Source organism: Coptis chinensis, chromosome 5 (genome assembly GCF_015680905.1).
Source record: "Coptis chinensis isolate HL-2020 chromosome 5, ASM1568090v1, whole genome shotgun sequence".
Classification (NCBI taxonomy): Eukaryota; Viridiplantae; Streptophyta; class Magnoliopsida; order Ranunculales; family Ranunculaceae; genus Coptis; species Coptis chinensis.
The window spans coordinates 88595598-88623593 of NC_141460.1; the positions used below are offsets into that span (position 1 = coordinate 88595598).

The 27996-nt window shown below is 34.1% G+C and overlaps 2 protein-coding genes, 1 long non-coding RNA gene, 1 other non-coding gene and 1 pseudogene across 4 annotated transcripts; 2 read left to right on the forward strand and 3 right to left on the reverse strand.

The window, feature by feature from the left end:
* Positions 1–3977: 3977 nt before the first annotated feature.
* Positions 3978–4460, reverse strand: LOC147499819 (strychnine-10-hydroxylase pseudogene; annotated as a pseudogene).
* Positions 4461–9496: 5036 nt separating this feature from the next.
* LOC147499820 (uncharacterized) lies at positions 9497–12088 on the reverse strand. Its single transcript, XR_015195022.1, has 3 exons — positions 11952–12088; positions 11719–11837; positions 9497–9900 (listed from the first exon to the last, which is right to left on the reverse strand). It is a non-coding gene; the product is annotated as an uncharacterized LOC147499820 (long non-coding RNA).
* A 3675-nt stretch (positions 12089–15763) lies between these two features.
* On the reverse strand, positions 15764–17641 carry LOC147499821 (protein LIFEGUARD 4-like). Its single transcript, XM_086559210.1, has 4 exons — positions 17280–17641; positions 17080–17193; positions 16272–16429; positions 15764–16155 (listed from the first exon to the last, which is right to left on the reverse strand). Exons 1-4 carry the CDS (start codon positions 17527–17529, stop codon positions 15952–15954), a joined length of 726 nt encoding a protein of 241 aa, XP_086415336.1. The 5' UTR covers positions 17530–17641; the 3' UTR covers positions 15764–15951.
* Positions 17642–22451: 4810 nt separating this feature from the next.
* CLH2 (chlorophyllase 2) lies at positions 22452–24312 on the forward strand. Its single transcript, XM_086561589.1, has 2 exons — positions 22452–22802; positions 23488–24312. Exons 1-2 carry the CDS (start codon positions 22560–22562, stop codon positions 24160–24162), a joined length of 918 nt encoding a protein of 305 aa, XP_086417715.1. The 5' UTR covers positions 22452–22559; the 3' UTR covers positions 24163–24312.
* TRNAV-AAC (transfer RNA valine (anticodon AAC)) lies at positions 22979–23052 on the forward strand. Its single transcript has one exon. It is a non-coding gene; the product is annotated as a tRNA-Val (tRNA).
* Positions 24313–27996: the final 3684 nt, after the last annotated feature.

The window sequence follows — 27996 nt, forward strand, 5'->3', positions numbered from 1 at the left end:
AGCTTACTAAAACAATATAGATCATAGATGGGTTTTGTCTTGAAAACCAAATCTCAACTTTTGAAAACAAACATATAATGGGCACACAGTCCATTAGATCACGACTCAAACACTATCATGAGTGTATGAATGATAAAAGACAAATTTCTACAAACTAATGAGAATAGTATTTATGTACCTTCTTTTTCCTGATAATTATATAAAAGTGAAACAATTAAATCAAAAATTAGTATTTGGTATATGATGTCATCTAGCTTCAAAACCTGAGTTATTTGGATGTTGATCGAAGTACACACTATACATTTCGACCTTATGTTGAGAGCCTTGTCCCTCACCTAAATCCATGAGGTCTTTACTATCTATATTCTACTCATGTTGTAGACTTGTAGTGTTGGAAATGCTTCAATAAGAGAATTGCTCAACTCAGCACCACCTATGCATTTGCTGGGTAGGGATGTCCCAGCAAGCTCCTTGCGTATAAACGACAACTAAGTAGTCTGGTATAAAAAGAAATTGACTACTCTTAGATTGATAAGTTTGACAATGCAAGATAATTAATATTGAGTCGCATTCCGCTAAAACCGCAATTTCACTAAAATTATGTTTAACGCCCTGAGAGCCGAAGCAAGTGACTAAGACTTTTTTAGATCAATTAGTCCCAAAAATCACCGCCAAATCATATAAAACCGATAGTTTAAATTTCATGGTATATGAAAGGAAAAATGATGAAACAATGATCAAAATCTTCGATAACAAATTAACCATATTGAGAAATTAGAGTTTGATAATCACAAAACTTAAAATTAATACTTTTGTCAAACCTTTAGAAAGATCAAAAGCATAATCAAAATGAAATAACTAAACAACATTTCATCTTAGAACAACCAAAAACTCACCTTAGATTGTTGAATACACCATACAACTTCCTCTTCACAAAAAAAAACTATTCCAAAGCCCGAAGATGGAAAACAATATATCGAAGATTGTTGAAGCTTCAAGCCATGCAAGAAAGAAAAATGAAAATAGAATAAATAAGTCAAACTGGTTACCTTTGATTTGCCTGAGGTAACTTACTTACTGATAGTCTTCAAAAGGTCTCTATTTAACAATTCCTAATTTGGTTGCATAATACAATTCAAAAAGTATATATTGGTTGAAATAAAGTTTGTATTTTATCTTGAGATTCCAATGGTGGAAAATAGTAATCAATAAATCAAACTACAAATAATACTAATTAACCTTGGTTTGAAATTAGCATAGTTGCATAATGATTCATGTGGTATTGTCTATGAAATTTTTGCCAACATTCGTTTATGCAATTAAACAACAGAAAGGAAGAACAATTCAATGATGCGAAGAACATATATTAACTAAATAAGATGTATATATACTTTTGTTTCTAATCAACGATAGTTAAAATTTGTGACAAAATTTTCTCACATCATTTGTGGCCATTTTTTTAGTGAGAGACGTGATGGGCTTATAGAATGTAATGCCGAGAGCACCAATGTCTTTGCATGGTGTACCGGCCAAACTTGCAAGTTTCCCAGATGAATTCTATGAGCCGATTGAGGTGTCAATTGTACTTTCTAGACATTTTATTGGTCCTTTCTCTTTTCTCATCTAGGAAGACCGGAGCAAATCACAAAGGCTTATGAGGAGAGAACTATCTTTGTAAGAGGTTTCTTATACATATACACCTCTAACATCTCGTAAGTCTTATCAATTTCTTTTCTTAGCATGTTTGAAGTAGACTCCTAAAATTGCTAAATGAACCTCAAACAAATACAAGCGTAACCACTTTCTGCGAGGACATAAGTGAATGAATACCTTCAAACGACATAGTCATGAATTTCAGTTCACCATATTTTATCAACATAGTCATACAATCTCATGGATAAATTACACTATGAAAGAAGGTCCACTTACCAAAAAAAATTACAACCCTGATTTTTCTTTAGGCTACGGATTAACCTTCATCCTTCCATCCCTCTGAGAAAGATCGTAGAAACTGATAAGGATTTGCAGACTATAAATATATATCAAATAAAAAAGAAAAATAGATTTCATACATACATTTAATCTAGCTGCAGAGCACTCTGATCTGAATATTTCCAACTTGATATGCGTATGGTCGCATCTTCATGACCTGATATAACCATTTTAATATATTTATGTAAAATAAGTTAGTTAATCAAATGAAAAAAGGTGCTCTCATTGCAAAGGCGAATGAGCAGTCTTTGAGTGTTTTAAGGTTCCCAAAGTAAGGTGCTGCTATCACTTATGAAATATTGAAAAAAGTAGGAAAGCAAGGGGATCTTACCTTTGTTGCCCAATAGTGACTTGGTTCTCACCAAAGTTAAATCAGGGAGTTATAGGCTTGCTTGAATTTCTACTTTTAGAGACTCTTGAGTCCATAGTCGAAACCAACAAATTCACTGTATAAATTCTACTTTGGAGGACACGGCATAGCAACGTCATGCCATGCCCATGACAAAGTCTTGACTTATACAACCATATACAGTCGAACCCAAATGAGTGTGTAGTTTTAGTTTTCAATCACATTTCATCAGTTGGAAATTCTATGTCCATGTGAGATGGAGTTAGATTGAATAAGAGTGAGTTCCAAAAGAAGTTTATTATTTTCCTTGTGTCGTATCCCGTATTTGTGCGACATCTCTTTCTTCCTTTATAAGGTTTAGATCCATTAACTTTGCAGTCTAGGCAAATACTTTTGCTATCTTCTCTTGTTCATCTGGGCCTTTCTACTAATGAGAGGACCTAAATGAAATTTGCTGGTAAGTGACATCGTGTATGTGCCAAATGTTCATCCATCAAACCTCAATGACATCAAACCCCTTAACTGTATTTCAGTGAGTGAGAAATTAACGATGAAAAGTCAAATGTAGAACGTGAAGAGCAAATGAAATCCCAGGACAGGACCTTCTTCCTGAGCCAAAAGGTATCAATTCAAAATGCTAACCTCTTACATCTACATCCATGTGACTCGTGATAAATCTCTCTGGTTGAAACTCTAAAGGATCTAACCACACTTGTGGGTCTCGCTATAGCTTCCAAAGGTTCACTATCATAGTTGTGCCTGACGAGATTCTGTAACCACCTATTGTGCAGTCTTCCATGGACTAATGAGGTACTGACAGTGGAAAAGGGAGGGGGGAGGGGGGGGGGGGGGAGGGAACCTTAAATTTTCCTTCACAATGGCACGAAGATAAAGTAGATTATGAATATCTGATTCGTTAACATGTCTTCCTTTGCCCAAGTCCCAAAATATCGCCGATATATCCGATATATCTCGGTAAATTGGTACACCGATATCAATATTTCTGATATATATCCACAGAATATTGAACCATTTTTTTTCGATATATATCGGAATTTTCGATATGAAACTTTATATCGCCGATATAATCGATATTTACGATATAATCGATATATATTGGTTGACTTTTTGACCATTTTTTAATATAAATCCGATATTTCTAATATATTTCCGATATGTTTTCGATATTTCCGATATATCCGATATTTCCAATATTTTAAATAGTTTGGACTGGTCACCAAAAAAATAGATATATCTGATATATATCTGTTTTTGGGTACACCAATATATTCATCGATATCGATATTTTGGGCCTTGCTTTTGCCAATGTGAGCATCCAACTCATCCCGAGCTTTTCTTAGCACATGGCGATTATTCACCAGCAAAGATAGGACCCAAGTTAGGGTGATCACGGTTGTGTCCGTACCACCTAGAACCATATCCTACATAAAATCTGAAACCCATCAAGTAAATTGAATATTCCATGTCGGAAAATATCCAGAGAACTTAATTTGTTGTCATACTAAGATAAGAAACCAAACAATAATGCTAATAAGAAACTTGTAAATGATTTTTGTTGTTTGCTCAGTTACCAAACTTAATTTCTACATAACAGGATTGTATCGAAATTGAATGATCATGATATTGACTTGACTGCAATCGTAATTCCATCTGCAAAACTTAAGTAAATTTGTCTAAAATTGTCTGGTTTAGCAATTCTTACCTGGCATGTAGCCTTGATGATGGTATCGTGGTCGTAGCCACGAAACTCCATACCTTCTAAATTGGAAATCATCACATCAATAAAATCTTCGTGATCTCCAACATATGCAGAAAGTTTTCTCTGTCGATGCTCCTGCACCCAACTTCTGAACACAGAGTCAAGATCTCTAGCAGTAGATTTCATGGCTCCCTTGTACCCTCCATAATTAATCCACTGAAGAAATGGAAATGCTTCCATGGCGTGAGACCACCCAAAAAGATAAAGACATTGACTCAGTGCTTTCTGGAACCACTGCATCTCATTCTTGTCCCCGACCCCTGCTGAGCCAACATATCGTTTCCCAATCATCATCATGACCACTACATTGAATGTAAGGTCTTCAAACCATTTCTTCATCTCTACTATAACTGGTCGTACTTCAACGACTTTGTTACTCTTACAAATAAGTTTGTATAAGTCTTTGATGCAAATGTCCACCTCAGTTGTTCGCACATGTTTCAGATATAGGTATCATTAGCAACCCCAGTTGCTTAATAAATGATTTTAGTTCTTGATTGGATTAGTTACAAACAATGCGAAACCACAATGGTGGTTATCTTTCAGTGTCTATTCTAGAGCTTGTGTTTCTCGACATAAAAAGATTCTCGGAGTCCTGACCAAACCTCTCTACAGAGACTAACCCTCGTTCAATCAATTTAGGAAAATCATTAATTCATTTACATTTCCTAAGTCCCAACAACTCTAGACAGGATAAATCGCTAAGAAAAGCACAACTCCAAAAAATAGTAAGGGTTCATTTCTATAATGTTGAGCACGCGCACAAATCCTTAAGTAAATAGAAAAACAGATGCACCCACTTTTCTTCATTCCAATACATATAATGCTTACCCAAATTAAAAGAAGATCTCAATCATCTGATGTTGATACCGACGTGATTGATAGCAATTTAATATATTAAGCTTGTGTCTTGTGAGGGCAAGAAAACTAATGGTGCCATTCAAAAACCAGGAGAAGAAAGAATTTTTTATATTTTCACATATCTAAGAATTGGTGGGTTTGGGAGATGGAGAGAGAAGGGTGAGAGATGATGGACCATTTTTTTTTTTGAGATGGAGAGAAACCCTTGGTCAATCGGTATTAATGGAAATTAAAGGGTAATTAAGTTGCTAATTAAATAGCTAATTAATTATATTTATTGTGCGTACAATTCAAAATAGAGGTGTGGATTTGAAATTTTAATCAACCACCACCTGGAATGACCAATTACTCCCATTCAAATGTGTTAAACAATATTTTAATTTAAGGACAAAATCGGTACATTAAATTTGCAAAGGGCGAAAAAGATGAAGCAGCCCTTCTAAATATTATATGAGTGTTTTTTTTATTAAAGTATTCATCCATGGGTATTATGTGTAAGAAAAATGCCCTGATAAATTTAAGGGTCCATGATAGTTATAGGTATTACTACTAGTAGAGATATTAATGGAAATTAAAAGGTAATTAAGTTGCTAATTAAATAGCTAATTAATTATATTTATTGTGCGTACAATTCAAAATAGAGGCGTGGATTTGAAATTTTAATCAACCACCACATGGAATGACCAATTACTCTCATTCAAAGGTGTTAAGCAATACTTTAATTTAAGAAACCACCACATGGAATGACCAATTACTCCCATTCAAAGGTGTTAAACAATACTTTAATTTAAGGACAAAATCAGTACATTAAATTTGCAAAGGGCAAAAAAGACGAAGCAGCCCTTCTAAATATTATATGAGTGTTTTTTATTAAAGTATTCATCCAGGGATATTATGTGTAAGAAAAATACCCGGATGAATTTAAGGTCCATGACAGTTATAGGTATTACTACTAGTAGAGATATTAATGGAAATTAAAAGGTAATTAAGTTGCTAATTAAATAGCTAATTAATTATATTTATTGTGTGTACAATTCAAAATAGAGGCGTGGATTTGAAATTTTAACCAACCACCACATGGAATGACCAATTACTCCCATTCAAAGGTGTTAAATAATATTTTAATTTAAGGACAAAATCGGTACATTAAATTTGCAAAGGGCGAAAAAGACGAACCAGCCCTTCTAAATATTATGAGTGTTTTTTATTAAAATATTCATCCAGGGGTATTATGCGTAAGAAAAATACCCGGATGAATTTAAGGGTCCATGATAGTTATAGGTACTAGCAAAATACACGTGCTCTGCACATGAACAATACACAAAACTTATTGAAGAGAATGTGAACATAGTTATCAAGAGGAAACAGAAATGAATCTAACAACAACATCTACTGAATTGAACCAGCTTTGTTAAGTAGTTGTAGCCTTTTCTATAACAAATTATATATTTATTTGACAGAATACTTGGTACAGTTGTTGGCCTTTTATCTACCTGGTACATTTCAAATTCATTATAATACATACAAAAAGTATGCCTTTGGCACTCAGGTTGTCAGGTTGATACATAATCTATGCTAATTCACGAGGGGTAGTCGGTGAGTGGAAGTGAAAATAGCGCTTATGCCTCGTGAGAAACTTCCCCGAGAAGATTCCCCGCAAGTTATTCATTTGTATGTAGCTACTCGGTCAGATTGTGAGACTTGAGATCCATCAATTTGTGCCTCTTAACCAACCTTGCAAGTGAAAGCAAGATGCATATACCAAAATCAAGCTACCCCAGTTTCTCTTGAGTCGCTTTTCCCCTTGTTGTTGATCATATCCTCAAGTTCCTTAGCTTCGGTTGGTGATACCATTGCTAGCATAAGCTTTGATCATGGTGTCTGTAGGTAATTACATGCGGCTTTACAACCTCTCTCTATCATCATTTTCGATGCCTCTTTCATCTCTGTGAGGCAACCCATTAAGCCCATATGCATCAAGCGGACAATTGAAAAATGTAGTATCTAACGTTACATCCGAAGTTCTCAATGAACCTTAATACGCTTCCAATCTTCAATTCTCTGCAGATCCCGCTCCCATATGCCTTTTACAAGCGAGCTCAACGTGATGCGGTTGGGTTTGATTTTCTCACCGCATCAACTGAACAGTACTCCATCCGCCCGGATCCCCAAATTCTCTCGAATGCATCACATTGTAGGTCACAATTGTCCATGAGAAGTAGTACTTCTGCATGTACTCCATCACAACACTCATTTTCTCATAGCTCCCAGCCTTCCCATAGGAATACAAAAGTATATTGAATGTCTTAATGTCAGGACAGATACCAGAGTTCTGGAACTTCTCGTAACAACTCTCCATTGTTTCGATCTGCCCACTGCCACCGAAGGCTCTTAGTGTTGTGTTCATGGTCCATACATCAGGCTCACATTCCCGCTCACGGAGCATCTCCATGAGTGTTGATTCCATCTCCCCATATATTTTAACAAAATAAACAACAAAATCAATACACCGAATCACTTGAACTTTAAGAAAGCAAAAAGCTCGAGACTACACAGACTAATACAAAAGATAAAAAAAAACAAAGAATCCTGCCAGGATACTTGCCTGCTCGTCCATAGGCATCAATGAGAGTGTTATATGTCACATTGCTAGGCTTAATTCCTTGATCTGCCATATCAGACAACAGAGTTTTCCCTCGATATTATGATAACCACATATCACTTTTACAACTTTCATTTGTATTCCAACCAATGGAAAAAAAATATAAATAAAATATAGCTTTGGCGAGTATTAGATTCAAAGAACTTAATTATACGAATAATAAACACAATAGTAAACATACTAAATTCATGAAAAAGCGAAAAGGGTTTATTTTTTTTTGCATACTGGAACTACATTTTTCTCATACTCGTATACTCATTCAGCAAAAACAAAAACAAAAACAAAAATCATAATTTGGAAATGAATAGTGGAGTGGAGGTGTGTCTTGTGAAATTTAAAGAGATTTCATGAGCAGTTGGTTCTTAACTGCTTCCACTTCTGACCCAGATTTAACACAAAGCCTATTGGTATTACAATGTTCACCATATTTTTTTGACTAACAAATTCATCTCACGATTTACATATCTGGAAAAGTGGAATTCATAACACAATCAATTTCGAACAATTAAGACTAATTCCAATTCACTAAGACCAAGGTTAAGAGCTAATAAAATTAATTATACATTCAAATCGTATAGCTTAGCCGCTTCCCACAACTGCGTTTCACGCCTCTCAAATATATAGCCAGATTTTATAACTTAAAAGCTTGCTTAATCAACAGCTTCCTCAGTTATAAAAGTAATTTCGACCAGTGTATTCCCATCCTCATCTAAAACATCACCTCCTTTGATACTAAAAGTAATATAAGGTCCGTTAAGGATATGCATATAAGCAAGCACACATAGGCTAATCTAGATTCCTCCGCGACAGGCCATACGTGCTAGGACAATTCTAGTGAACTGTACTTCTTCACCTTATACTTGACATAATACCAAAGTTGCAACTTAATTACAACAATCCTTTACCTTTTTTGCATACAAACAACATAAGTAAAATCTTAATTGTAAAAGCGCATATAACCGATAGATACTAGTAGCCTATGTTCAAGTAAGTACCCCGTTGGTACATGAATCCATGTAAAAGAATGTTGAAATCCAAACTAATCCCCTAGTAAAAAATAGAGAAATGAAGCTAATCTTGAAATGCAAGCCAATTCACCCATACTAATTAACAACTCTTAGTATGACAGGACTGATTGACTACCCATTCCAATTGATTAACCAAAAAAACTCTTATTGTGTTAGTAGGCCGGTCACATGCATGTTAGTATGGGAATGGAGAAAAAATGACCTTGCATGACTATTGTGGATCCAATCATGTGCAGAAAAGAATTCAGCAACCGGTGTACATGAAAAGCGACACCATTTGGTTCTGCTAGTATGCATACCACAAGTTGTTTTACAGGTGATGCTACAGACAATATTGTGTTCATTTGAAATGACATATAAGGAAGTCAGGATGACTGATAATGCTATTTACTCCTTCCATGTAGTGTGACACATGAAACCTTATTAAAATTTTGATAACGGTGTATAAAAATAGATAGAAAGACATATGAGTGCCAAATTCATAGGACAGTACATTATAATACAAAATTCATAGTACTATCCTCAAAATGTAAACTTAACACAACGATTATAGAACAAAAAATATTAAAGTAGAACAAACATAAACATCAAATAAGCATTTAATCAAATAGTTCGTGATTACCAACATAAATTCCAAAAAAACTATATACAAAAGGCTACGCAACAATTTGGTGTGTGGAAATTTATTTTTGCCTAAAGTGAACAGTAAAAGTTAAACTGGTGATTACAAAAAAAAAAAAAAAGCTAACACATTTAACTAACTGAAATGGTCAGTAGTATCTCAACAACATATGTTGAAAGACCAAAAATTCAATAAAAAAATAGAAATAATTTAGGCAGAAGACCGTACCTTTGCATTTGAAATGAGAAGTTGCAAATTGCACTTGATGAGACAGTAGTAACCTGAAATTGGAACAATCCTTGAAATGAATATTCGAAGTGTAAACCGTAAAAAAGGAAAAATCAAAACATAAATTATATGATTATTTATAACACAATTAAAGTTAACCAGAAAAGAGAATAACTTGCGTACCTTATGGATTTATCATACGGTAAGTAGGGTGATCTCGATCTTTCATTGTGTAGTGATCCCTACTCTTCCTTATCTTTATCTTTATTAAGTTTGAGTGATTGACTGACTATAAACTGTAATAGTACATCATCAAGCGCATGATTTATTTCAAGATTGAACCTTATTTTGTGTCTAGCGTTTGGCTCTCCCAAAAATCTGAAATCAACTCACCAAGGTGAATAATCAGTTGCATTCACGAAATAAAAACTAAATAATCATATGGAATATTGAAAAGAGGAGAGCAACCCTTCGTTGGTGAGAGCGAAGTTTAAGGTCTTTTCGTTTTTTTTAACGGCTAATAAATTAAATTGCTTAATTAAATGCCTAATTAAATGCATTTATGGTGGTGTACAATTGAAATAATGGCGTGGTTTTTGATTTTTTTTATTCACCAGCACATGAAATGACCAATTACTCCTAATTAAAGTACTAACCAATAGTTTCATTTAAGGACAATATGGGTACCATATATTAACAAAAGCAGAAAAAGACCAAGGCATACCACACATATTCTTAAAGAGAAAGAAGAAAGTATTTGCAATTTGACAGAAACCATAAACACACACCAATCAATGGTATGCAAAGCACTGGGCACAAATAAAAACACCATTCGATTCATTTGTTGAGCGCCTAGCTTCTACTAAAGCCCTTTTCCACCTTATACCATTTTGTTTCTAATTTGACTTAAACAAATAAAGTAGCGATTAAGCAAAAATATATTGAACTATCATTTACCATCAGTAACAACTATGCTATGGAAAAGGGAGTAGTAGATACTCTAAACCAAGCCCCAAAGAAAATGAAGACAATGATAGGCTATAAGTTTCTCAAAAACCAACTTCGTGTTAGGATCATTTTAAGTATATCGCAGCTGCAAGATTATTGTAAAGGAAAGTTCGTTCATAAATCAATACAAAATATAACTATATCTGGAAATTAACATTATTGCAACACACCATAAAATAGATTTATTGATTTGTAATTGAATAACCATAGTCTTTTCTAATTGATGCATCATTGAGCTGTGACCGTAGATGCCAAAAGCATAAACAAATTTCACATTACACATTACACATTGATATAACCAAGAGCATAGACAAATTTCACATTGCACATTGATATGATCAATAACATAGTAAAGGCCAAGTGTTATATATCCTATGTGGTAGGCCAAGAAATGGCTTTGAAAGGGCTTTTAGGTGAATCACTCCAAGTGAATTTATAACCTTCCTTGAACTCAAACCACCATCGTCAATCAATTTTTTTGATTACCAAGCATCAATACTTTATTATCTTAAATACCATGTTGCCATTGACACTCTCAGTATAATGAATGATAACTATATCGATGAAAATCAGATAGAAAAAAGAATAGAAATAGGCAACTACTGAAATACAACCCAAAGGTGGACCAATAAGACTACTGTGAACACCAACCGTGGAATTACATATTTACTCTTATCTGAAATTCAATTTACTGATTGTATTCCGTTTTGGGTATTGTAATATCAAGAAAATGATGAGGAAAAAATTGGGAAAAAAAATGTCAATGTAGTGTAAAAAACACAGTTGGTGGAGGAATTATTTAAATAGAAGTAAGATTATAATAAGTTATAATATGTCTTTACAATCAAGATAAAAAGCCCCTTAATATAGTACTTGCAATTTCTTTCGAAATAAATAAAAATTTATGTAATGAGTGATAAAGAAATTTATTGTAAGAACGAAAAAAAAATGCATAGAAAGACTTCGTTAAACACAATATGATTATATGACATCCTTTATCAATTGCCATTTCAGTCAATAGTCATACCAAGAAAAAAAAAACTACAGAAAAATGCCATGTTTTTAACCCATGTAATGAATAAACCTAGAACATGCACATCAGTTTTATCATTGAGTTACGAACTGCATTGGAACTAAAGAACCAAGAAATAAGAAACTTGATTAATAAGTTATAAAACAACAGCTTACCACAAGCGGGAATAGGAGAACCAACATGACCAGATAACGTATCAGCCTCGTCCATTGAGCTTATAACACAACTAGTTTCAGTCATTCCATATCCTTCAAGAATGCTACAACCAAAGCATCTGGGAAGCTATTCATAAAGTTAATTATGAAACAACAAATACTCCAAGTGATCAAAGGTGGAAAAAATATATTAGATGCATGTATGTATTCTGAGTAAATTTGCATTAACTTACACCCTCAAAAAGTCCATGACGTCAGGAGACAAAGGCGCAGAGCCCGAAATCATACATCGGAGTATCGGACCCTTCCACCTAACTTTGCCCTTATCTTATTGAATACCAATCTGTCCCACATAGGAGATGGTTTCTTACCTGAAATAAAATGTGTAATAACAACTTAATTAGTTTCAATTTCCAAACGAGATCTTGCCGCATTTAGAATACATGTCTAAAGCAATAATATCTTAACAATAAAAATGTGGGGATGAGTTATCGACAGAAAAGTTCAGAACCAAATAATTATAACATGTATAAGAGCACGGATGTCAAATTGACTGCATGTTTGAAATTTTATGCTGAATTAGTTTATTTTGCAAGGGAAGGAACAAAAAAGAAAATGATACGTCAACATGACCTTTTAAGTTTAAATCACAAACGAGAGAAACAAATAAAATCATACACAAAGCAAAATGACCTCATTAAACCGCAAGACCTCATTTTATGAAACGACTAGTCAAACAAATCAAAATTTATATAGGCTAATTGATGAGAATGAGAAGTATATCTCCACATTCACAGAATTGGCATTCAATTATAAACACATACACAAATCTGATGCGACTGAAATCTACAACTTAAAAAATGAATATTTGGTATTATCAGATAAATGTACTATCTTTGATTGCCGAAAGAAACCCAATCGAGGAACGAGTCTCAAGGATATCCGTTTAGATTTATGTAAGGTAATTTTAAAAGTTTTAGCAAGTAACTTACACACGGCTTGAGTGACTCTTCTTTTTTATCCGGTGAGACAAATTGACTTCGGTTTAACAAGCTTTGTTTTTTCATGTGTATCCGGGCCCGGGAACCTTCAAATGAAATTCTTTGGTGCCCTAACAGTCTTGTTTGTGGTTCCCGCAGAACCTACACGATTTGGAACGAGCTTACTACATTGTCACGATCCCGGATCCATGAAGTTATCACTCCCCTTTGCGAATTGGCAACCCGTTGGTTGTAAGGGGTTCCCGGCGATAAATCCATGACAAATGGTTTTGCGTAAACAAAGAATGGGGAACATTTCCTTTGAACCTTGAACAATCCCCCTTTCGTGGCTTGGGCTCCGTCATGCTCCGGATCACTTCCTTCTTTGACCATTCCCATCCCAGTGTCCATCCCGGGGCTTGAATGTGACGATATTTTTCGGAAGTTAAATATCATAACAACAACTTCGTCGATTACAATTCAATGTTATCGATCGATCTGCATAAATCGACTACTTCAAAATTCTAAATAATGATATATGGATAACTCTCAAAACTCCCAACTCCACAAGAAAGACTTCAAATAGAATTTGAAACAAAGGGAGAGGACATAAAACCAACAATTGAGATCTATTTACTCGGCTATATGCCTTTATCAAATTTCAATTTCTGCAAAGTTAGATGTAACTGGAAACTAAAGCAAAAACGAAGATAAGAATTAATAGGATGATAATAAGAAAGAAGAAAAGCAGACGGAAAGACTTGATAAATGTACTATCTTTGATTGCCAGAAGAAACCCAATCAGAGGAACAGAGTCTCAAGGATATCCGGATTTAGTGTTTGGAAACAAAAAGGCCTACCTGAATAGTCTTGACTGAAGGCTTGGTTGAGACGTTCGATTACTTGTGGGAGAACTCAATTGGAAGAGAGAGAACGATGGCTGATATTATTTCATTTTCTGTTTGCAAAAGAGGGGAAGTCGTAAAGTGGAAGAGAGACGAATTGGTTTTTCGATTTTAATTTCATAGAAGGTATTTATTTGGACAATGAATGTTGGGTAAGTCGCGAACAATTGAATAGGGGCGTATAGTTGATTTTTCACCTAAATTTACACATACGTCCTTAAGTTACTATATAATCTTAAGGATATAAATGATAGTAAAATTTGAAATGACTAAGTAGTCCTTCTTAAAGGCATTGAATAATTGATTTTAATATTTTATGAAGGGTATTTCATGGTAGAAAAAAGGTTGGTCTATTTTAAATGTCCATGTTAATTATGGTATACTCTACTAATTGAGATTACTACTAGTAGAGATTAGTTTAGTGAGAACAATCCCTTTTTAATGTCACAAATTCACAATTTGTAGATATTACAAGGTGGTCTTTTTCTTTTTTTCTGTATGATGCTTATCGTGGGCTGTGGGCCTTTTATTATGGTTCTTGCCAATATGGGAGACGTCTCCACTTGATTGTTGGTATAATTGGTAAGCCCTGTGCAGAGCCATGAGAAAATCTAGTCTGTGACTTTAAAAGCTAGTAATGAGCTTAGCTAAGAAGTTGAATTAAAGACGGGTGATCTTAGACATATCCATAAAAATACTCCCGTACCCCATAACTAACTCAGTTTTTGCCATACCCCAATAACCGTTTCAATCCAATAATATCTTCTAAATTAATTTGAGATATTTCCAATAGGGGTAAAGAAAGAGAAAAAACAAAAAGATCGAGAGACTCATTCCAAAAGGAAACAACAAATAAAAAAAATTGAAAATAATACTCTGGACCTTGAAGAATCTTTGTGTTACTACAGCACACTACACAATAAGAGAACTTCTAATAAAAGTAAAAGAATGCCCAAAAAACAAATTCTTTTTTTCCTCTTCTACAAGTTGCTTCAAATTTGATTTTTTTTTTCTTATTGCAATTACTTCTTCTTCATCATTGTAGAAGGGTTAAAGGAGTTTAGTAGAAATATATCAAATTGAAAATTTCTCAAGCGGAAAATGAGAAAGACAGCAAGGAGCTGCAATGAGAAAAAAAAATACATTAATGGCTGATGAGTGAGAAGAGGAGGAAGACTAAATTCTACAATTTTATCTCTTTCTAATTCCTTTCATAAAGGAGAAAAAAAATGATAAAAAAAATAAAATAAGTGCGACGTGTTTGTGTTTGTGTTTGCTGGAAGGATAAACACTTGTTTTGTTTTGTCGTGTTTTGTCTATATACTTAATAAAAGAAAGGGTAATTTAGAAACCTAAATGTGTCTTAAACAATTTTATTTATTTATTTCAAAGTTGGGGTACGGGAGTATTTTTATGGATATGTCCAAGATCACCCTTAAAGACTAAGAAATGATCTAAGGAGTTAAATTAGACTTCAGTTGCTTGTTCCTCACATCCATCCCTTATTTTAGTTTTAATTAGTGTGCAGTTGACATCCCCGAACGTTTAGATATACTCTGTTATACTAAGATTTGCTGGTGTGCTGCATAATGCCCAAGGATCTCGCATGTAGAGGGAACGAGAATCAAACTGGACGTCCGAATTGATGAATTAGTGTCTTATGTACCTCTGAGTGTGTTAAACCAAGTACACGTATGTCTAAGAAGAGGCTGCTCTTGAGGTATATATGTGAATGCATGCATTGCGATACTATATTTTGCACTGCATTGTAAGATGGTTGTGCCTTGATGACAAGAGTTTACTTTTATTGCATAACAATTTATCAAACATAGCGTCTTGTAAATCAAAAGATCAGACTCTGACAGTAATCCTAGTTCTCCATTCTTCTTCTGTATATGGAGTTGAAAAATCCAGATACAACTGAAGAAAAACGATGCTATTAGCCTATTACAGTACAAAATTATAAATGCGGCCAAATTTCAAGATATATGACCTCTATGGCTCTATCGAGTTTTCATAGTACGGAAACATCAAATTCTACAAGAAATAGGTATAGAAAGTATAGAAAGTAACCAGCTAATCTAAGATCAGCTTACCAATGTTTCAACAGAAACTGACATGTGAGTCAAATTATGCACTGGACATTGTGACATGATAAACTCCGATAAAGTTTTGTATCAACAACTTAAGTCAAAATATGCAGACTCGACACAGCGATTGGTTCTATAGTTTGTTTTTATATCAACGTAGAGGAATGTTAGAATTCGATCAGCTGCGACAACAAAACATATATGATACTATACTATACAATATCTCCGTCTATCTGGCTAAAAGCAAAAACAAGGTCTTTAATCAGCCGCTCTCAAGAGGGTAAGTAGAGCAAGAAAGAGATTGATGATGTCAAGATAGAGTGAAACTGCAGCTATAACATATTCATCATAGGAGAAGCGTTTGATTAGATTATCTGTGTCATAAATGATATATCCTGAGAATATTATTGCCCCCAGAGCTCCCCATATCATCGTTGAGACTTTCCCTAATGGGAACAAGATCTGCAAGAAATCAAACAAATTAAAAAATACATTAGTAAAACATACTATCCAAATTGTCGTTATATCAGGGGAAATTAGACAATGGAAAGGTCCTTTAGTAGAATGTTCCCAAGTACCTGAATGAAGCCAAAGACAATAAGCACTAGAAGAGAGCAGAACAGAATCGGGCCAAGGAAACTGAAATCACGCCCCTTCTTTGCAGCCCAGAAAGTGTAAAGAGTTAGGCTTATGGCAACCACTGTCGTCAGAATCGCAGCTTCCAAAATTATCTTCCCTGTGTTTGGTGGAGACATAAAAAGTTATTACTGTGCAGTAATTAACAACAAGAAGGGAAAGAAAAAAGAACACAGAAGAGGTAATCATTTGTGAATCCAACTTCCCATAACAAACATTCTGAAATGTGGTATATGCAAGTCTGCAACTCATTTGCCAGTCTTCATAAGAGAAGCACTCTTCCTTTAGGATGAAACTTATCCTAGACCTCTGCTTCACTAATCAACTAATCAATAGTCATTTTAAAACCAAATGTAATTGTTCTCTTACTTATATCGTAATTATCACTGTAAAGGTAGAAGAATTATCCGAAGACACAAGAAAGTGAGAAACAAAGACACACCACGCCTATTATGTTACCCTGCCTGACCACATCAGAAAAATAGGCAACATATACATTACAAATATCGATCTAAAGCATTCATTATTACTTCAATGCACTTCTATTTCTTCTAACATTACTTACCTAACAATATGAAAGCATGAAGACGAATAAATAATAACCATAAATTTTGTTATTCTTCAAAGCAACACCAAACTTTGTTACAAGTTTTCTTCTAAATTATAGTATTTATACTTAACAAATATAATAAATGAAACCCCACAAAATCTTTTTTCACCAAAAAAAACTAAAGAAAATTTAAAACTCACCTTTGGTAAATGCGCACGATAATCCAACAACAAAAGATATCGCCACCGTAAACAGAGCAAGGAGAACAAGATTCCATGGATGCTTCTTATGAAAATAGTGCAATGGCAACAACACTGCAAATTATTTCCAACAAACCAAATAAAAATAAAAATATGGATATGATTATATTATATTAAAACAATGTACTACTCCAACTTACGGATTAATGGGACGAGAATGATGACAATGTATACAGCCAAACCAAAGCGACTGGACACAAAGAAATGCGAAATGGGACGAACGTAAACAACGACAGAAGCCACGGCAACAGTAAGAAGGAGTTGAAGAGTCAATATGGCGTAAATCTTCCTAATGAATGCCCATCGAAGTTGTGGGTCCTCAATCATGTTCGGGTAAAGTTGTCCATTATTAAACCCTGTTTCAATGTCGTTTTTTCCGAATCTTACCATTTTTGCAGAACTTTGTAATATTTTCCTAGGATCTTCTGTTTTTTTTTTTTTTTTATGATTGGAATTTGGAAAGTTTGTTGGAAGGAAAAAAAAAGGGTTGGTTTGAGTGTTGTGAGGTTTCGAGAAAGAAAAGATACATACGCGGAGTTATTTTACGTGACGTTACGGCATCCGACATTTTAGGGAAGTTTTGTAGTAGGGGGTTTCTGTTTTCGGTTATGGGCGAAAGATTCGTGCGGAAATTTGGTTGTTGGGTTTTGGCAGTTTGAGTTTTGCGGGAATTTACTTGGGTTAGGCCTACATTTTCGACAACCCAAACCTTAAGCCTTATCAAGTTGGGCCTCCGAAGCAAGCCTTGTTGCTAACCTCATTAAAAGCAGGCATCAATGCCGGATGTTCTTATGCATCCGACATACTAGTAGATGTCGAAAGGACCGTATCATTTCTCTGAAATTTACCTGGTCTTTAGGTTGATCGATATGCAAGCAGGGGCGGCTCAAGGCTATTCGGGGCCCTAAGCAAAGTTCGAATAGGGGGCCTTCTACAATTAATACCAATAAAAATTGTTTATAACTTATTGCTTTATTTATGTTATTTCATCATATGAGTGCAAACCCTCATTCTTTATCCGGGCTTGGGACCGGCAATGCATTATCAAAATACTTTGGCGGATTTAAAAGTTGTTGTTTTTTTTTTTTTTTTATGCGAAGAAATTTTTACATGTCACAAACTTCAATTAAATTTCATTTTTCTTACTTTTTGAGCTGCAAAATCACTAATTAAATCTTTGTATTTAAGTTCTTCTAGAAAATCTCTTTCTATAGATAATGTAGCTAATCCACTCAATCTTTCTTGTGACATGGTTGATCTTAAGTAAGATTTAATTAACTTTAGTTTTGAAAAACTCCTTTATGCTGAAGCAACGGTTACAGGTACTGTCAACAATATTCTATAAGCTATATAAGCATTTGGAAAAGATTGTATTCTTTTTAGATAGTTCAATATTTTAATTGCAGATTCATTTTTGGTATATAAAATTTCTCTTAGTAGTCTTAATTCTAAAAACAAATCTGTACCATCAATATCACAACTCTCTCCATGTTTCAGAAAACTTTCAAGATTAAGACAATATTCTTTTAACCTATCATCATCTATTGATTTCAATTTTTTCACGTCAAATAAAAATCCGAACGTTTCTTCAAAACTTTTTAACTGTTCAAATCTATTATTAAAAGATGATATCGCTTGATCAATTATATATAAGAAAAAATTAGTTCTAAATGACTCTTCAGGTGTTTGAGTTACTTCATTGTCAACATTCTCATCAAATTGTCTCTTTCTCCGAATTACACGTTTTTCACGAAATACCGATTCTATATCCATTTGACGTGCAATATCCATGGATGCTATTTTAGCTTTTTCAAATCCTTCTTCTATGTACTTTTTAAAAAATGTGATTAGACCTTTTATTTGATTTATAGCCATGTCAATGGGCATATCTTTAGATTGTAAATCCTTACTAACCAAATTCACAGTAGCTAATATATCATACCAAATAACCATTCCAAACAAAAACTCATAATTTTCTAAATCATGCAATGCTAGACTTTCGGCTTCACTCTTTGTTTTTGGATCCTCGCTAATTTTTGCTAGCTCAAGTAGAGCATCCCTAATTTCTGGCGCTTGAGTAATCAATGCTTTAACACTCTCAACTCGACTTTCCCAACGTGTTGGTGACAAAGTCTTCATCGTATATTTAGTTAAATACTTACATAAAATATCCCATCGTTTTGTAGAGGAAGAAAACAAACAATAAATACGTTGCAAAATTCCAAAAAATGATATTGCCTTTGAACAAGAATTCGCCATATCACATAATACTAAGTTAAGACTATGACATCCACATGGAGAGTAAAATGCTCTAGGATTTATATCTAACAATCTTTTTTGGACGCCTTGATTTTTACCTTTCATATTTGATCCATTATCATACCCTTGACCTCTTATGTCGTTAAAATCTAATTTATATTCTTCTAAAATACATAATAGCTCATTAAAAAGTCCTTTACCCGACGTGTCTTCTACTATTATAAAGTCTAGAAAATAATCTTCGATTCTTATGAGACTTGAGGAAACATCTACACAACGTAATATGACAGTCATTTGTTCTTGGTGACTAATATCAGGAGTGCAATCAAGTATAACAGAATAATATTTTGCTTCCTTAATTTTTAGAATAATTTTATTTTTTATTTCAGATGCCAACAATTGTATCAATTCATTTTGTATATTGTGACTAAGATAGTGAACCTTTAATTTATCATGTTTGATACGCCGGAGATGTTATTGCATAATTGGGTCAAACTCTGCAATCATTTCAATTAAGCTCAAAAACATACCATTATTAGCTTCATAAATTTTCTCATTCTTTCCACGAAATGCCATATTGTTTTTAGAAATTGTCTTAACAACAGCAATAATTCTTAGTAGTACATTACTCCAATGTTCTTTTTCCCTATCAATTTGCTCTTGGATATGCTTATCAATTGTTGTTTTGCTATTTAATCTTTAAACTTAACTCATCCCAAAGTGTCAAATTATCAATATGACCCGATTAGAAAGTTCATGTTTTTTAAGTTTGGTACCAATATTTTGCCAATCATCAGTCCCTTCACCGTTTAATTGAAATTGGGTGCAATTTGAGTTAAATAACTTGCAACAGAAACAAAAGACCTTATTACAATATTTTGAATATACTAACCAATTTCTATCAAACTTCTCTCCATTTGGTGCTACTTGGGTATAAAATTTAGCTGAAAATTTTCTTTTTGTCTTCATATCAATAGGAAATTCTATGTCACTAACTCTAATTGGACCCTTCTTAACTAACAAATCTCTTAGTTTTGTATCAATTTTACCCCATTGTCCAGGGTCATAAATATCTTGAACTAAAGAGTTGGATTGTTCATTGAGGTTCTCATCAATACTAACAAGCAAATCTTCTGTTGAGTTATCATTTCTTTCATTTGATTGATTTTCTTCAATGTTATCTTGAACAGAAACACTAGGAGCAAAATTTACATTAGGATCAGTATCAATGTGTTCTATATTTTCATTATTATCCACTTCTATTGGTTGGTCAGGTTGTTCATTTACTAAATTATCACTTGAACTAACCGATTCACTTTGTTTATAGTTTTTTATAAATTTAAAAATAGCTCCTCTTTGAGATTCAATCGCCTCATCTACTTTTCTCTTTTCTTGACGTTTTTGATTACCGGATTTATACTTTCGGTTCATGTCAAAACAGTAAAATAATATGCAAGCAGCAAGCAATAAGCAATAAGTCCTCACATAGTCACATAACATACCAAAAAATAAAATAAAATGGAAACAATCACCGTGAGACGAAGCTTAATTGATAGGCGAAGTCGCGTTTGAAGTATAGAGTAAAAAAGTAGACAATCCACGAGACTGCGACAATCACTTTGGCTAAGCAAGTAAGCAACTAGTCCAATTATACCTGTTAAAACCACTATCCACTATCCAAAAAAAAAAAAAAAAATGGGTTTGAGTGGAATTAAATTAGAATTTAGAATATAACAATTTAACAATTAAAGTAAAAAAAGACACCAACCTTTTATTTTCTTTTATCTTTCTTGAAAATAGAGAGAAGAAGAAGGATATAGAGAGTCAGAAAGAATGAGGGATTATAAAACCAAAGAAAGCAAAAAGAAGATGATAGAGGTAAGAGTGTATTGTTGGTTTTATAAAGAGATGAATAAGAACGTTGATTAGCGATGGAGGCGTGCATTATTTTTGCTTGAGAATTGAAGGCGTGGGAAACGGTGAAGAAGCTGAAGGCGAGAGAAACGAAGGGTCTGTTCTTTATATACCGTTTTTTTTTTCTTTTCCAATGTAAAAACGTTTTTTTTTTTTTTTTTTTTTTTTTACCGATAGTGGACTGGACTGGAATATATTGGGGGCCCCTTGAGCTGCGGGGCCCTAAGTCGTTGCTTATTTTGCTACATAGATGAGCCGGCCCTGTATGCAAGCTTCTTGTAAAATGATTAATTTCTTCATAAACTTTTGACCTTATGCAAATGGGCAAATTCTACGAATCTGAATGGAGGCTCGGAGAGAGAATATGTGTGCGACACACTTAAAAATTGAGTGGAATAATCTCAACACATAAAAGTGATTTAAAATGGTGACAAAAAAAATGTTGACAAAATTTCAACACGTAAACATCAACACAAGTTATATTTGATGCCAGTTTTTAAAAGTCAATATATATAGGAAGGGTTCTAGAGACATATTTTATCTTAACACATAAACAAACTCAAAATCGTTAGAATATTTGTAAGTTTTTGATTATGCTAATTTTTTGTAGATATGATCTCCTAATTATTATAAATATTGTCACAAATAATAAAAAAAATCAAAAAATTTCAAACTTGCCAAATGTAGTTAATAATTTACAAAATTTGGCTAATTGTAGACCATTCATTTTCACCATTTTTGATACTATATTTGACAAGTTTAGAAATTTTATATTTTTCTGATTATTTGTGACAATGTTTAAAATAGTTAGGAAATCACATCTACAAAAAATTAGTCTAATCCAAAATTTATAAATACCCTAACAATTTTGAGTTTGTTTACGTGTTAAGATAAAATATATCTCTAGAACCCGTCCCATATATATCGTTCAGGATTTTGCTTTTGTTGGAATTCCGAAAACTTCCAAAAACAGGAATTCCGGCCAAAATATTTCGAGCAAAATTAAAAAATATTTTGCAGCATTTTGTTGTATGGGGTGTGGACCATAAGTTTTTGGACGTGCCAAAATGCAAAACGTGGATTATGGTACCTCACTCAACTTGGAGTTGAAAAAAAAAGCACCCCAAATAAGTCACTCAGTAGTCAATAGGGCGAGCTACAATTCCTACAGATATATACTGAACTTATCCTGTTATAAGACTTGAAAGATTGAAGCAAGAAAATTTGGTAACTTATCCTGTTATAGCATGTCTTCTTCTAGCTCTAAAAATGTTTTTGAGGCGGGAAATTACAATGTGTTACTTGTCCAAGTCGAGTCCTCCACATCCTCTTCGGTTCCTCCTCCTAAACCTCTTTTAATCGCTACACCATCTGAAAAAGGAGAATTTCCAGTACTTGTTTTTCTTCATGGTTACCTTCTCTTCAATTATTTCTACTCTCAACTTATTCAACGTATCGCTTCACATGGATTCATTGTTATTGCTCCACAGGTTAGTTCACCAATTTCATTTGACTTGGTTTGATTTAAAGTAAAGGAGTAATTAGCATAAATAATTGGGCCTTAAATGTTATTATCTATCTTATCCTGAAACCTTCTGTTATAAGTCAAATCAAATTTGGACTGTTTGATGTCAAATAAATAGACAAAGTGCAAGACATACAAAATGGTTTCGTGGTGTAGTTGGTTATCACGTCAGTCTAACACACTGAAGGTCTCCGGTTCGAGCCCGGGCGAAGCCAGTCAGATTCACGTAGTTCAAATGTGCTTTTCTTTTTTTGCAATCAGCATTTACTTCATTTAACAGGATCTCTTCTGAGGGGGAACCTAAGATTTTATGTGTTTCGTCTAATTGATCTATGTTAGTCGTCCTGTCGATACTTCATGTGGATGAATTTACAGTTAGTAATTGACAAATTTAAGAACATTGTCCTGTGCTAAATGCACAAAGGTTTTAGACAGTTTATCACAAGCTAGACATTTCTCTTTCAAGCAAACTCGATGAAAGCAAAACATAGTGCAAAACGAGGTGTAATCCCATGGGAACAAGAACTCGAGCTAAAATTTGCTTAAAAATCATAATGCGTAGTTTACCAAGTGAATAAATGCGTAATAACATCCAATATGCAGTGCTAGTTTTAAGCCTCCCTAATGATCACCTCTTTTGTGGTTTTCAGCTGTACAAAGTTGCTGGACCAGACTCAAACGATGAAATAAAATCAGTAGCCTTAATAACTGATTGGTTATCCAATGGATTGCAAAATGTGCTTCCTTCAAAAGTGCAACCAAATCTAAGCAAACTAGCAATTGCAGGACATAGCAGGGGAGGCAAGGTTGCATTTGCATTAGCTCTTGGACACACCAACACTTCACTGAAATATTCAGTCGTGATGGGCATAGATCCAGTTGACGGTATGGGCAAAGGTAACCAGACTCCCCCCGCAGTTCTAACGTATATCCCTCAATCTTTTGATCTCAATATGGCGGCATTAGTCATTGGCTCAGGTTTGGGAGAAACAAGGAAGAACCCCCTCTTCCCTCCTTGTGCACCTAAGGGCGTGAACCATGAAGATTTCTTTAATGAATGCCGCTCACCAGCGTGTTATTTTGTTGTTAAGGATTACGGTCATATGGACATGCTTGACGATGATACTAGAGGCGTCAGGGGAAAAGCTTCATACTGCACGTGTAAGAATGGGAAAACAAGAGAACCTATGAGAACATTTGTTGGAGGACTTATTGTGGCATTCTTGAAAGCCTATTTGAAAGATGATTATAGTAACCTAATGGCTATTAGAAATCGGCGAGAAATGGCACCTGTCGAGCTTAAGTGTGTTGACTTTCGAACATGAAAGTGTCATGGAAATCTTCGAAATGAATTAGATGAGCGATGAGTCACAAGACCTTAGACCATCCAAAGAATTCGTACAGCTTTGAGGATCAGATTTGTAACAATGTCAAACGAAAAAATTAATCTGAAATGCTTTAAGAACTAGCCATTTGGCCCGGCCTATGGCCGGACTTGCTACATAGATAGCTAATGACTCAAAAACCTAAAATCCACTTAAATAAATAATATATGTATATTGATAGCATTCACTGCTTATAAATATATATATACTTTGTTTGATGGCTTTATGTTTTTCTAATTTTTTTTGAAGTATTATTGTCCTAAATAGCACAATGAAATGAAGAAAATAAGGGCCACATTTTAACATATACTTTATAGGGAATTGAAGAGATGAAGAAAACCTGGGAATTTGATTCCATAATAAGAACAAATTAAACCAAATAACAGGAGCTCTACTAATTGGAAATTGACCTCGTGAGTCATGACAGAGATGTAAACCTTGGGTAACAAATCTTTAACAATTCTGATATATTTGGAAAACGTTATATAACCACCCAACAAAGTGATTATCTTTAAAGCACAGATCTTAAGAGTTGTAAAAACGTATAATAATATATCTCTGAAGCAAAGTGATTATCTTACCGTGAGGAAGAACTTACCATGGGGAAGAACTTTATTTGGTGGGTGGTGAGGTTGAAGATCGAATGACACTGATCGAATAGGCATTGAGAGAGTGGGTAAGGCTAAGTTCAAATTAAACAGGTGGCACATCCACGTGACATGAAACAATAATCATACTGTTGGAATAGTTGTATTTTCCAGAAATTATAAGCTGCTCGAAAATTTTCATGGAAATTCATTTGGAAATAGAATATTACATTTTGTCGTACAGGAGTTGCATACATCACTAAATGAAATGAAAAACACAATCTAAGGAGGAACCTTGAATCCTGCTAGACATGAAAATATCCAAGTTCAAACTTAGTCGGGGTGCCATCCACATGACCTGAAACAGTAATTTATGTTAGAATAGCTATATTTGCCTTGGAAATGAGAAGTCGTCTAAAAATTTTACTTCAACTTCACTTGAAAATAGAAAATTAAATAATGTTGGACAGGGGTTCCATACATTTCTAAATGAGATGAAAAGCGTAATCTAAGGAGGAACCTTGAACCCCTTTATATCCTGAAATTATTTTTTAAACAAATGGAGTAACATAGAATTATGTCTCTTTTGTTCTACCAATCCACAATTCAAAATTAAAAAAAAAAAATGTAATTCCTCAAATTCACGCAAATTCTCCATTTATCTTCATCAAGACCACTGATAAATTTATAGCTATCATATTTTATGATCTCAGGCAATACCGTATACTATTGATATAGGGAGTTGTAGTCTATCCTTTTAAGATGCTAATAAATCAGTTTCACTTAAAGGATAAAAATGCCATTCTTACATCAATATGTTAATACCTTATGAGGCTGGAGAATCATATGGTAATGGGAATACTAATTAGGAACATCCAGTAGATGGCACTCTAATTTATAATTACAAAGAACCCGATTATCGACAATGTTCAATACTCCCTCAATCCAATTAAACTAACCATCACCGAGTATATCTCATCGTGGTTCCAAAATACACGGCTACCATAATTGTTTCCAGCTCTCTTTCTAAGAATTTAGGCATGGTTGAGAAGAGTAGCACTTGGTAGCGATCCATTATAAAAAAAAAACTGAATAAAACAATCAATCTAAATGCACCGTTATATACCCCATTTGAAGCCTCATAATATATTACAACACTAATTGCTTATTATGTAATTTTTTTACTTTTTGAAAGCCATGCTAATAATGTGGCCTATGAGTGTCAAAGAAATTAAACAATCTACTAAAACTTGAGTCCAAATACCAAAGTTTAACTATAAAAAAAAAATCGCTAGAATTACATCTCTAGCATGGTCAAGTGCACCAACTTTTTTAATATCATCCCACCATGTCATAAGCGCACGTGGAGTGCACCGAACCCGATACATAACACATCTCTAATGTACGCAAAATGAAACTAAAATTTAAAAAATAAAAATAAAAATAAATGTATTTAACTACTAAAATTAACTACAACTACTGCTAATATATAAAATTAAAATACATACATTTTTAAATTGCATAGAAATAAAATTCTAAAAAGCTTCTAAGCAATAAGAACAATATGCTAAAACGTACAATACCTTCTATCAAATCAACTAATCCAACCAGAAGATTAACAATTATCTTTATCTAACACCCACATAGACGAAGAACCAAATAAAGTGTGGTGTCTTCCTTAATATTGTAGTCGTCCAAAGCGGTATGAAGGCTCAAGCTACATCGCGACTGTGTAGATGAGCCTTTACGACCTTATATGTATTCCCTCCTGCTCTTCAATCATTTCTTGCACATTTTGAACGGTATAAGATCCATCCACTCTGCAATTAATCAATTTACCTAAAGGCACCCTAATGAATATTTGCATGCTATCACTCCTCAAATTCAATGTCTGTCCTTCTGAAAAATGTAAGTCTGCTAAAGTCATATCATTCTCCAGCTCCACCTTGTCAAGCCAGAGTTTCTGTTTGCCAATTGGGATCTCCAACATGCTTACAATCAGGAACTTGACATTCAAAACCGTAAACCATCTTTTCACTTTAAGACTAAAAGTTCTATTTTTTTCAGTAGTAACCGATATTAGCATTGTATCTCCCAAACGAAAGACTGCATAAATTGTTGACCCTCCCTCAATGTTATAACTTGCAATCGTTCGACCATCATCCACTTCTTCTCCTAAGTAGAAAAGCTCTTGTTGGCCAACAGAGATACCCTCCTTGTTCTGTATCCTGCACTTGATAGTAAGGACTGTGTCCCTCATATCCACATCAAGTGTTATTGGCTTCCCAATCTGCAACATCTTTATATGTATTTTTGTTCGGAATCCTGAATCCAGAAAGACACTAATGATTGAGCCATTCTTTATGTCATAATCAACAACCATTTGCTCATTCTGAAGCCAATCTCCCGCAACAGACTCTTCAGATTTACCATAGATATACCTTCCAGTTTTGAAAATTCAGTTCTCACGTTTTGGATTGTGTTAGACTTCTTCACCTCTCTCTATGCAGTTTTAACCACAATACCTTTAATAACCATGCCAGAAATCAAAATACAATAAAATCAGTACTTTGCTTAAAAAGTCGTCCACACAAAATTTATAGAGTTGATCAAAGTTGAGGCTTGCAGTACAGAACCCCCCTGAAAGAGTAGTAGTTACTGAGCTACTCCTGTGCGGTATCTTAAAGATTCTGGTGTATCTTGTGATTCCTACTCCCAGCCTCATTAACGCCCTCTTTTATTTAATTTTACCCTGATCAACAACATTTATACGTTTTGCTAATAAATTCAAGAAGGACAACCCATAAACCAAAGAGAGATCCTCCATTCAAAAAACGGAAAGTTGAGCCAACTCAAGGTATGGGCATATGTCAGATTTTAATCTCTTGTAGAAAGTTGATATTATTGTCATGAAAGTAGATCTTATATATATAGCTTAAATAGTTGATAATGATGTTGTTACTTACTTGATGTCTTTGCTTTTTCCTTCTCCACCCATTGCCACCCCATCATCTTGGCTTAACAGACTCTTGAAGTCTACCTAAGTCGTGTTTAAGTCGTGATGTCTTCAACACATCTTGGCAAGGGCAGATTCTCGATCTCACCGGTACCATCTCCGCCCGGAGAAGTCAAGGCCTTGAGAATCTCCCTTTCGCAATTCTTCAAAGGGTCGGATAAAGCGTGGAAT